This window comes from Coccinella septempunctata, chromosome 3 (assembly GCF_907165205.1).
Source record: "Coccinella septempunctata chromosome 3, icCocSept1.1, whole genome shotgun sequence".
NCBI lineage: Eukaryota > Metazoa > Arthropoda > Insecta > Coleoptera > Coccinellidae > Coccinella > Coccinella septempunctata.
This window is the reverse complement of record NC_058191.1, coordinates 20327920-20340477: the sequence shown is the minus strand read 5'-3', so window position 1 is coordinate 20340477 and position 12558 is coordinate 20327920. Positions and strand designations below refer to the sequence as shown.

At 36.4% G+C, this 12558-nt stretch overlaps 1 protein-coding gene across 1 annotated transcript in view; it reads left to right on the top strand.

The window, feature by feature from the left end:
* The window catches only part of LOC123308921 (eukaryotic translation initiation factor 5B), a 153184-nt gene that overhangs the window by 138679 nt on the left and 1947 nt on the right, over positions 1 to 12558 (top strand). The window contains exon 13 of the mRNA XM_044891730.1: positions 8427 to 8588. Coding sequence (XP_044747665.1) covers positions 8427 to 8588 — 162 coding nt within the window. The remainder of the gene's footprint in view (positions 1 to 8426; positions 8589 to 12558) is intronic.

Sequence of the window (12558 nt, the reverse complement as noted above, 5' to 3'; positions counted from 1 at the left end):
CAATGGGCCGCAGCTCCTCGGGCGTTAATCGGTCCTATTCCCGGCGCAGGGATTACTTCAGCGACTCCAAACTTTTGTGGTGTTTAGCACACACTATGAGCTCAAAAATCGACCACACGCTGTATTCCATTGGTTTGAGATCCGGCGGTAGAGCGGCCGTTCAGCAGATGTGATGAAACCCGGAAAATGGGTTTTACACCATTCTTGCGTCATTTTCGCTTTGTGAGCCGGAGCGGAGTCCTGTTGAAAGGTCCATTGCGTGTTGCTGAAGTGCTGCTGGGCCAACGGAAGTACCGCGGCATCTAGAATTTCGCATCGGTAGACTTTTTGATGGATTGTGATCCCTTGATCCACGAAAACCAAGGGTGTTTTGTCGCTGGCGCAAATTCTGCCCCAGACCAATGACGGATTGCAGATTTTGACGATGTTCGACGAATTTTTGTGTGGGTTTATGCTCTACGCTATTCTGACACATAAATTGGCGTAAGTCAAAAACTAAGGCGCCTAAGTCTATGAAACCGGGGGCGTTACATAGAAAATTTAGAGGCGAATCCAAAAAATGTAACAAACTTGGGGTTGTCATTTAAAATAAAAACAGTATTTTATTTTCGGACACCTCAATTGTCAGGCACATTGTTTGAAGAAAAAATCGAAAATCAAGTCGATAGCTAGTTACTGACCTGTTCACATCGTTGTATCATCATATATACAGGGGGATTTATAAGCTCACACACAAACTTTGCCGTATGAAAAGTCATATAATTTGAACAAAAAAAACATTATGGAATCATATGTCCATATTTGAGGAAATAAATGGTCCATAAGTTTCGAGGAAATCATAATAAGGCGATTGGCATGTCTATTGAAATGCTTTATTAATAACAAAAAGTGTGCTTGAAAACAAGCGTAGTCACACTTGTTTATCAAGAAGAGATTAATACACAACAGAAGTTGCTAGAGAGAGTACAAAATTCTACTACTCGATTCTAAATCAACCAAACATTCCCTTTCGAGCGAAGAACCCTTTAATTCGTCTTTACGAAACATGCATTGAGGAGGGAGAGCATTTATTATAATTATGTATTCATATTATTTTCAGTTTTCAGCAGTTTATGTTAGTATTGAAATGATTTTGAAAGAATAAACCACTTATATAAAATCAAACTTTTGAAACCTTTTATTTCTTTGATTAATTGAAATCGGATATATTATTTTCCCATAATGTTTTTTTGTTGAAAATACATGACCTTTCATATGTAAAAGTTTGTCGATGAGCTAATATATCACCTTGTTTATGTTTGAATTTTGTGATTTTTTCTATTCGAAGATGCCAAAATCAATGATAGTTTTCATTAAAAAAAATATAAATTTTGCTCCATAATTCGAAATAAACAAGAGAAAATTCTTTTCGGAATGCCACTGGATTCTGCGTAAAAAAGTTTCTGTAGGGCGTTGAAGATTCAAGTTTCAGATCTTTAACTTCAAGACTTAAAAGTTTCCGAAATCGTCAAAATGTCAATTTCTGCTAATAACTCAGAAACGAGAGATGGTAAAAGGCAATGGTTGTTTCTCTGACAAAGAGCCATCTGTTTTGCTCTAGTTCTGCTAGTTTCAGAGATACCCTCACTGGACGTCTAATTTGAACCCTATTCTGTGAGTATTGAGTAGCATTTAAAGAAAGGTTTTTTTGTGGCCTATTATACCGGCGAGTCTTTTACTCGTACCATCTTAACAGTAGCAAAATATTATTTTGATTGATTTTACCATTTTTTGAGAGTCGATTTCGTTGAAAAGATACAGGTGGTCGAAATGCTATGGAATTGTTATTTGTACAACCAGTTGGGAGCGTATTTGTCCTTATCAGATAATGGTAGCCAATCTCTTGCTAGAAGATATATAGGAATATGTAAAATTTTGTAACGTAGACTAGACTAGAAGATTCTAGGAATTTTTCTTCCTTGAATATAGTTTTGTTGAAATGTTTCTATTTTTGCCATGTCGTTTTTCTAATCATTCACTATCGTCAACATCGACATAACTTATTTTGGAACTAGAAATACTCTTTTCTTAGCAGTGGCGGCTCGAGCATATTTAACCTGGGTCGGCAGGTATTTATATATATTTTCTTAAAAATATTTTCTATATGTTTTGTGTAGGTTTCCACACCACCATGGGGTACTGCACTCGGTGCGTTAGTTTTTCATAGTGGAGTTTCGCCATAATTTTTGTTTCCTTTTCCATAATCTCTGAAGATTATCCGGGAAATTAAAATTGATTGAGAAATAACCATTTTAGCCCTGCATACCACTTGAAAATTAAACATAATTTCAGAACAAAAATGAAAATGAGAATATATAAATAACAAACAAAAATACTCTAAAAATAGCTAATCCATAAAATAAAATTGGAAAAACAAACAAAAGTGCATTCTAACGAAATTGAGAATTGCGAAAATTAACATCACCTCGAGCGCAAACGATAGAATCGAGATATCCCGAACGATCATTCTTCGAGTTACCGAAGAGAGGCATTCTAGGGTCGGCGTGGTCGCTGCCTGCCGGACCTATATGTGCTACACCGTGCGAAGTATTGACCCAACAATATCAACTTTCATCATAGTTTTGGTCTTTATTTTTTGAAAAGTTCTTAAAAAATTGTCGGAATTTCATAAGTATTATACAGGGTGTTTCCTAATTGAATGTCAATACTTATCGGGATGATTTTTGGGCCTATTCTAAGAAAAAATCTTTATATGAACAAATGTCCTAAACGTCTTACCTTTTGAGATACAGGATAGTAAAGTTTTCAAAAATAAATTATTCATTATCAATATCTACAATACCACTTCAAATATTTCAATAAAACTTGTCATACATGTATACTATGAATCAAGGGGCATTTTTTAATGTATCACATTTTTCTTAATTTCCACCAATGGCGTTCGTACTTAATTTGACCCACATATTTTGGCAGACATTGATGGTACGCCACAGATTTTTCCTGAAATAAAAATTATTTTTGAAATTCCCATTCATTTCTTATCAACGTTGATCACTTGACTTTTTTCAATCCGATTCACGGTTTCCGCTTAAAAAAATAGAAACCGTTTCTCTGCATGCTCATAACAATATCCTTAATACATACATATGATAATATCACCATGCAAAGACATACGTAGATTCAATTTTTTTTAGATGAAACCCGTGCGTCGGACTGAAAATATTCAAGAGATCAAATTTGCTCATAGCTGAATACAGTCAGGGGCGTGCCACTGACTGTCTAAATAATACCAGCCTGTATCTCAAAAGGTAAGACGTTTAGGACATATGTTCATATGAAGATTTTTTTTAAATGGGCCCAAAAATCAGCCCCATAAATATTGACATTCAATCAGGAAACACCCTGTTTATTTAGCACTCTAGTTCATAAAAATTATCAAATACGATTAAAATTCGTTTTAAGTAACAGCGATCTCTTGTAATTTGTTATGTGAAACTGAAACTATCGGATATTGGCGGAAAAAACATTGAATAAGAGATTTAGATCGTAACATTCGTTGATTTAATTATCTGCGAGTGTTATGCATCTGAATTAATTTGTTTATTATTTACCTGCCTTACTGTTGAAGGCGTGATCCATTTCTTATTAAATAAGAGGCTTATCTAATTTTAATTGTTATCCGAATGAAATTCCAACAAAAATTATTCAAGTTTGAAGCAATTTGACTCATTGACATTAGCGCTCCTTCGATATGTTGGTAAGGCAGGTTCGGCATGCCGTACCTGACGGAACCGAACGAACGGTCGGTCACTCGGTCGCTAGAGAAGGCATCTGCGGCGCTGTCTTCGTAGCTGTATTGTAGATGAGCGTATTTTGTCTACGGACCGAGTTGATGTGGGATTTTAAATGAAACAGCGTATTTCAAAGAAGTTCCATATTCCATTGATATCAGATAATATCATATGCTTAATTTTTTAGATTTTCATAAAATTTATTGAGAGCTATGTAATAATCCGGTCAGTAGAAGTATCTGATTTAAATGTATAACTATACTCATATATAGACGTCGGATTATATGTGTTATGGATAAAGATAGGTTTGAGCATAGAGCCAGCTAATGTCAAGTTTACATTCGAGGACACGCTAAAGTTCGATAAGATGTTTATTTGCGTCAGAGAATTTCATCTTTAGCCGGCTAATGTGCACATCACCCGAAATGAAACGAATGAAACTCCTATTGTGTCTCGTGTATGGTCGAATGGGCTGCAAAATAGTATTGAATGTTATTTGGCATAATAAGGTCAAGTTAGTTTACATAATGGCCATCTTGCAACGCAAGTGAGAGCTCCGCTGACAAGTCGACTCTGACATGAGGAGATACGTTGCCAAACTGGAAGAAACTGATCCTCTTCATCGAATAGCACCTTCCCAACCCAATGCATCCAACAAACTGTCACTCATAATCGACATCTTGACTAACTACGTTTTACTTGAGTACCTGCAGAACGGAAGTTCATTGGAATATCTGCATCTAGTTTTTTACTGCGCAGCGCTAACAACAGCGAAAACCATAGGGGCAAGAATTCGGCGAACGAACAACGATGGTCCAAGGTTACATAAATTACATACGCCAACATGGCAGAAACCTCTACAAAACAAAACAGAAAGGCTTAGAAGAGAAATGGGATGACTGACGGAGTACTTAAAGGGGAATGGCGGGAGAAAGGTTGTGAAACTTGCCAAAGAAATAATGGGTAGGAATAGGACACACATGAAACTAGAGACGAAAAATGCTACTGCTCACCACTGCCTCGACACTCTGAAGCAGAAGTTAACTCTGTATGCGGAACGCCTGAAGAGATGTAAGAGCCGGAAAAGAAACAATAATTTATTTGAAAAGTCTCTGTTTCTGTGAGGAGTAAACTAAGTTTTTATGTACCATGCAGTGGTCAAGCTATATGTTGATGTTACGTTTTTGGCCGTCCCTGCTGATAAGGTCCATGAATTGCTCACAGTTTTCAATAGTTTACACGATAAGTTGCAGTTTTATCTTGGAACATGAAAATGAGCATATGTTGTCGTTTCTGGATGTTCAGGTGGTTAGAGGTTAGAGGTGATGATGATGATTGACAACAAGATGGTTTTCGAAGCCTACCAGTTCTGGACGTTTACTGAATTACAACTCGTTTTGTAGTAGTTCAAGACTACTGTTAAATCTTTGCTGTTCAAAGTTTTCAATTTGTGTAGTTCTGTATTTGTTGAACAATCATTGTTTGAAATTATCCTTATGTCCTAATTGGCAAAGGATCGCGCGATGAAAAAATCAAACGTGAACAAACAAAGCTGGATGTCCTAATACAGCACAAAATTGGCTCGCGCGATGGAGGAGGACGCTCGCACTTCGATATCGCTTCGAGTACATCGCCTCAACGCCTAGATACAAACCTATACGTATGAAGGGTTGTGACCGAATTGGTTACCGACTTCGAGCGGTCCATGCGATTGATCGCTCCAGAACAAGCAAGTTTGTTTTTGATCGCGCTATCGAACGTTGGACAGGATGGACTTTGAGGATTAATGAAGTTCTGTTTTCAAGATAAAATATGAAGACGCAACTGCTGTCGATGGGGATACACTTTTCTTAAAATTGTTGGCTTTATGAAGCCAACAATTGAATGAAAATGAATGAATGAAATATGTTTTAAGGGAATGAAAGCTGTCCAAAAATTGAGGAGCAAAATCGAAAACCTCATCGCAGAAATATCCTTATCTTCTTGTAGCGCAAGGTCCTTGAAACCTCTCATAAATATTGTTGTTATTATTATTGTATTGTTGAATATACAAACAAGCTAAATATAATATATTCGTTTTTGTCAAAATATTCCAATTTGTATAAATAAGGCATCATCATCAGTATGATGTGTTTGCATGAAAAAGGTTCAATAAACAATTTTTTACAGAAACTATGCTCATTGGATTGAAATTTTATAAGTGAGTTGAGAAATTAATGCATACAACTGACGACGAACAAAATTTCATTCTTGTATTTAAAAATTACTAACTTTAGGCACTCTCGCTCAATTTCCTTGCAAATGTAGTCACATGTTCTCGTGTAATGAAAAAACAAATCTTGACTTCTCAGCTCCCGGTAAAGATGATGAAATTCACATAATTCGGATCGGGTTCTAACTAATTTGATTAGTTTTCTTCCTCTTATTTGGAAGAGCCGCTTCTGCGAGAAGTATCGGAAGGTGCAAATTTCCTAACAAAAATTCAGCATCTTCGTTTCTAGAAGTCATTTTAACTTAATAAGAGCAACTGCGCAGTGTGAGATGGTCGCGCGATAGTGAGTTGATCGGACCGACCACATCTATTCGCTCGAATAGGCGTTCCGAATTAGGACACCCATTTTTCATCGCGCGATCAAGACGCGATGCGACCGACCAACGCGATCGCTTGCTCGCGCGATCGTTTACCAATTAGGACAAGCATTAAGACTTTACTGAGGAAGAATAATTACTCTACTAACTTTGTAAATAGAATAATTAATGAGTTTAATCTAAAAAGATCAACCTCGTCGATGTCTGTAGAGGGTGCAAATAACTCACCATTATATTTTAAGTTACCTTTCTTGCTGGGGGGCTTTTCAGAAAATTACCAAGTTAATTAAGAATTTAATACTTGAAGTGTGCATGACATATTATAGTAGTGAATCCACAAGGGACCTGTTTTCGCGCTTAAAGGATGAGACGCTGATTTCACAGCGTTCCAATGTAGTTTATAAAATTCCTTGTATGTCGTGTCCAAAGTGTTATGTTGGTCAGAGAGGGCAGTACTTGTCAAATAGGAAAAAGCAGCATATGTACGTTTCTTATCCAAAATTTAAAAATAATAAAGGGAGGACTGCGTTAGCTGACCACCATTTCACCAAGGATCATGACTTTGAATTAAAAAATGTAGTTGTATTGGATTGTGCACATGGCTGGTTGAGGCGGGGCGTGGGAGAGATGTTATATATTAAAATTATTGACACTGTTAACCATAGGTCTGACACGAACAACTTAAGCTCCATATATACTAACCTAGTGCAAATTTATAAAAATAAAAATAATAGATAGCATTCCATTCCATTCCATTGTTGTATCTTACACCGTTTTGGTGTTGGTAGATACTGTTGATGACTTCATCCTTCCTATGCGTCGCTGCAATCGGTCATAAAAGATTTGTCACGAGTGGGTCTATGATCTCGCCCATCTCGATTGTTAATTATGTGTCTTAACCTTATTTTTTTGACGTGAGAACATATGATATGGAATATTAGTGCTTTATGATGAAGGTTTTTTCCAAATTGAATGTACGGACTCATTAATTATCATGACCTTTAAGATCTTTTGTCTGTATTACAACTAGGTAAGACCATGATTACAAAAAGAAAAAGAGTACTGTACAAGTGTACAGCACCCCAAGCGCCTAACCGGGCGCATCGGAAGGATGAATATTAATGGAAGACCATGATTAACACAGGTGTAAATGTTTTAGAATAGAAGTATACACCTTCTCAAATATTCCAAATTTCTGTTATCATTTATTGAATTCCCAAATACAATTTGGATTCCCAAATACAATTTGGTTTCCCAAATGGAACGGAAAAAGACAGTTTATGCTCATTTTTCTAATATATTAGCGTATTTTCAAGGTTGAAATGTTTTTATCAATGCTTAGAAAAACTTCAGTGTTCGGTTCTCAGAGGCGGTAAGGCACATCATGGAAACTTAAAATGTAAAAAAAAAATTAAACTTTTATTACCCGATCAACGATTTGACAGCCAGTCGATTTCAAAAACGAAATCATTCGAACTTTTTCATTCCTACATATATTGAAGAAGTAGCAATTGAGATTCATTGAATGTACCTAAATAGATCATAATTTAATGCGGAATGGTATTCCGAATTCTCATATGAATGAATTATTGATTGAAAACAAATTGACGTTCATCTTCAATCAAGCGTTGGTTCCCCTATAGAGCTTTGTGAAACTGGGGGTGAATCTTTTTATCACGGAAAAAAATGGTATAGAAAAAAAGTGTTTCTTTTGAATTCAAGAATCCACTGTTAAAATATTTATACGAGTCAAAGACTCACCCTGTTTATTATAAACATGCATATTATAATATTATCTTATCAATCAATTACCAATAATGCTTACAATATTGAATTATCATTATTATTGTTATGTAATATATTTTTCTGAATATTCTATTATAGTTAAACTTATAACTTTACTCTGTTTATTTTCCTCATATCCATTAGACAACAGAAATCCTGTGTCAAAATGAAGCAAAGACTCTGCGTACTAGGCAGAGTTCCACTTCGGAATCCATTATATCGTGACATAACGAGAAATTACTTCATTCCTTTTAATTGCAGTTCCTAGACGTTGGAATAGTCACTAGTGTAGAGAGTAATCACAAACCCGTTGAAAATGCGAGAAAAGGCATGGAAGTATGTGTTAAAATCGAACCTATTCCTGGTGAATCCCCCAAGATGTTTGGCAGACATTTCGATGAAAAAGATATGTTGGTTAGTAAGGTGAGTATCGTTAATCATTCCATCCTATACAGGGTGATTCTGCAAACCACCTTTACCACATATATTATCCGAAAATTTATAATTGGCAAGCTAGGGGATATCGGAATCCTCTTCTTGTTTGAGTCAAATATGGCCTAAACCTCACTAACAGGAACTTACGAGACGCTTGTGAATTCTATATTGCGTACAGAAATTAGGTAAGTGTGTAAACGAAACAAGTGTGCCAGCGGAAATAAACTAGCTTGGTTCTAGAAGGAAGCTTGAGACATCTACTAAAATTTCATTCAACCACTATTCTTCTAAAACAATTATAGTAATTTTGGACATCTACGGCGCTGTTGAATATGTCATCACATGTTTGCTTTGCAACATCAATTTGAGTGACTATAATATCAAGTGGCACATAAAAGCAACACCAAGTATTAATGAATTTATGAGATGAATGTATTTCTATAAATCAGGACGATCAGTTTTTCAAACTGCTTTAATTTATTATACCTAGAGTGGAAAGACAAGAATTTTTTTTGCAGCTGAGTGAGTTTGATAAACTCCAAATGATGGGCTCACGTGACGGTGGTTTATCCTTCCGAAAAAGGGACTGCGCAGAAGTGTATGAAGGCCTTACACGAAGAGCTAGAGAGACAGGACGTGCCAGATGCATGACCTCATTTCACTATAGCCGCCTTAGGCTTTTGGCTCTATGGGTCTGCATCAAGTCCACAAGGTCAATTGCGGATCAGCGGTTTACAGAGCATGTCAGGTCAATTACAATGTGAAATTTTTATCGCCGCATCAGAAGTTTTGGACTTGCTTCATACCGTCCGTACTGGGACTTACTGGAACTGGGACCTTGAATGGAACTACATTATCTTTAGTGATGAATCTAGGTTCTATATCAGCATGCATGATGCCCTTACAAAGGTGACAAGGCGTCGCAGCGTGGTGAGAGACGAGATCCTCTATCTTATGTGGATAGGCATTTGCTCCCCATTTTCGAAATTATGGTATAGGGGGCTAGGTCACCTTTGGTAAGAGGAAACATAACCGGCTTGCATTACATCCAGGAGGCATCTTCTGCCTTGTATTCTGACGCTGTTCAACCCACTTTTCCAACAAGATCATGGTCAAAACCATGATGGCTCATATTGAAGACATTCAACTCAGTTTAATGTTCCCTAGACCTCCCGATCTTTCACCCATAGAATAGGTCTGGGACATTATGAGAAGAAGAATACTTCGTTTACCCCATCCTCCAAAGACTTCAACTTAACGGCATTTCGACATGAGGTACAAGTTGCCTGGGATGAGATGCCTCTAAAGGAAATCGACCATTCTATTGGGTGTATGTCTCGACGAGTTTCTGAGTGTGTAAGACATCAACATCAGCACATTATTAATTGGACATTAATTTAGTATTTATGTGTGTGTGTGTGTTTAGGACAATCCAGGGAAGAACACGAGCGAATTAGTTGCAATTCAGAAAGCTCTAGAGTTTATAGCTGAACAAGGAACATTTCAGCCCATTTTATGTACTGACTCTCTTAGCTCAATTCAAGCCACCCAGAGGCCTTACAGTGATGTTAGTAACATCACAGATCTCATCTGTTCCATCCAAAACAACAATAAATCCCTGATATTGATATGGATTCCTTCCCACTGCGGTATTGAGGGTAACGAAATGGTAGATGCAGCAGCAAAGGAAGCTGTTATCGATGGCCTTTATATAGAAGTATTAACAAACTACGACATGAGTAACCTCTGCAAGAATAAAATTAAAGATAAGTGGAAATTCATCTGGCAAAACAGAAGTTCGAAACTTGCTCTGATAGATTCCACAATCAATACAAATCCTCCAATCACACGAATACGTCAAAACCTTGTTATCCTCAGAAGACTCAGAATTAGCCATACAAGAGAAACACATCAACATCTACTAAAGAAAGTAATGTTATGATAAATATCAACAATAAGCCGATCGCAGTTATTTCTATTTATAGATCATCGTCAGCATTCAGTGATGTGGACCTCTTTATCGAGAAATTCATTATAATGATGCAAATCCTAAAAAACAAAAACATCCCCTTCTTGATTGCTGGTGATTTCAATATTCATTTTGAGGAAACTTCCAGGGATGTGAATAGAGAACCCTCAATCATCGAATCTTTTAATTCACGATTGATTATAGATGAGCCAACACGTAAAGAAGCATGTATTGATAACGTGATTACTAATATTGTTTGCGCTTCGGGTCACTGCGAAAATCCTCATCTTTCTGATCATTCAGCCCAAGTGGTTCTATTCAAATATTCAACCAAATACGATAAAACGGAAACAATAACAACTCGTCCCATCGATTAAACAAAAATTTCAGAATTTTGTAACAAATTATCAGATCACGATTGGAAGGAGTTATTCGAACTGTCATTAGAAGATGTTAACTCACAGTGGATATTGTTTTTTCGTATTTATAAAAAAGAGTTCGAAGAATGTTTTCCAGTAAAGATAATGAAAAAAAGTCATAAAACTATTATCCCATATAATTCTAAGGTAGAAAATATCAAAAAACAACTTGATTTAGTTTTTACTGTGGCCTGTACTAATCCATTATTTCTTGATTTATACAAAACACTGAAAAACTTATACGATATTGCACTTAGAAAGAGTAAGCAGAATTTCTATCGTCAAAAATATGAAAATTCTGCAAATAAATCGAAAACAATTTGGAATATTATCAATGAGAAAACAGGTAGAGCACAAGGAAAACCTAAATTTGGCAATATTAACGAGCCCCAGCAACTAGTAGAGGATTTTGGCTTTCTATTTGGAAACTCGGCAAACCAACATCAATACAGCAATGTGCCACAGACATTGAATGCTGTTACTCGGCTGGATCATTCTTTTTTTATGTTCGACGTAACTGATATAGAAATCGAACATGTAGTCAATAACTTGGCGAACAAAAAAAGCGTCGGTTATGATGGTATACCAACGAGAGTAATAAGAAGAAGTATCTCTTGGATTTCTCAACCAGTACGACATATCCTGAATAGCAGTTTTCAGTACGGAGTATTTCAGGATATGCTCAAATAGATGTGATAAAACCTGTTTACAAGAAGAATGATCCGAATGATATCAATAACTACAGACCTATAAGTCTCTTAATAACTTCTCCAAAATTTTCGAGAAAATTATAGTAAATAGACTTCTCAACTTCTTCAGGAAATTCAAGGTTTTAAATCCACAACAACATGGTTTCATGAAAGGAAAAAGCACTGAGACAGCGATTTACGAACTAGTGGAGATGATAACTGAGGGCTTTGAGATGAATGAACAGATACTCGGATTCTTCTTAGATTTCTTGAAGGCATTCGATTCAGTAAATCATGCGATTTTATTACAGAAACTTGAGGCATATGGCATACGAGATGTTCAACTCAATTTTTTAGGAGCTATCTCAGCGGACGTTCTCAGCATGTATCTCTTAGGATAGATGGAGTTGATTATACATTTATTGAGCAAGGTGTGATACAGGGCAGTGTGCTGGGTCCGCTGCTATTTGTTGTGTATATAAATGACATTCCTAATATCGTTAGAAATATACTCCCCGCCTTCAGGGAAGGAAATGATATATCTAGAATGACATCTCTACCATCAATAGCATTCATCAACTTTGCTGACGACTCAAACATTCTAATACGCGGGAAAAACCGTGAAGATCTTCAGGGCCTCCTTGAATATACTCACCAATCTGTACAATCATGATGCACACTAAATAACTTACATCTAAATGTAGATAAGACGGAATTTGTTTTCTTTTCCCATAAACTAAGAAGTGTTCAAGCAGAACATCAGCTCACATTATCAGGAGAAATTATTTGTCCTCGAACAACAACCAAGTTTCTGGGTATCCACATTGATGAACATCTTGAGTGGACAGAGCATGTTGATAAATTGTGCAGAAGATTAAGCC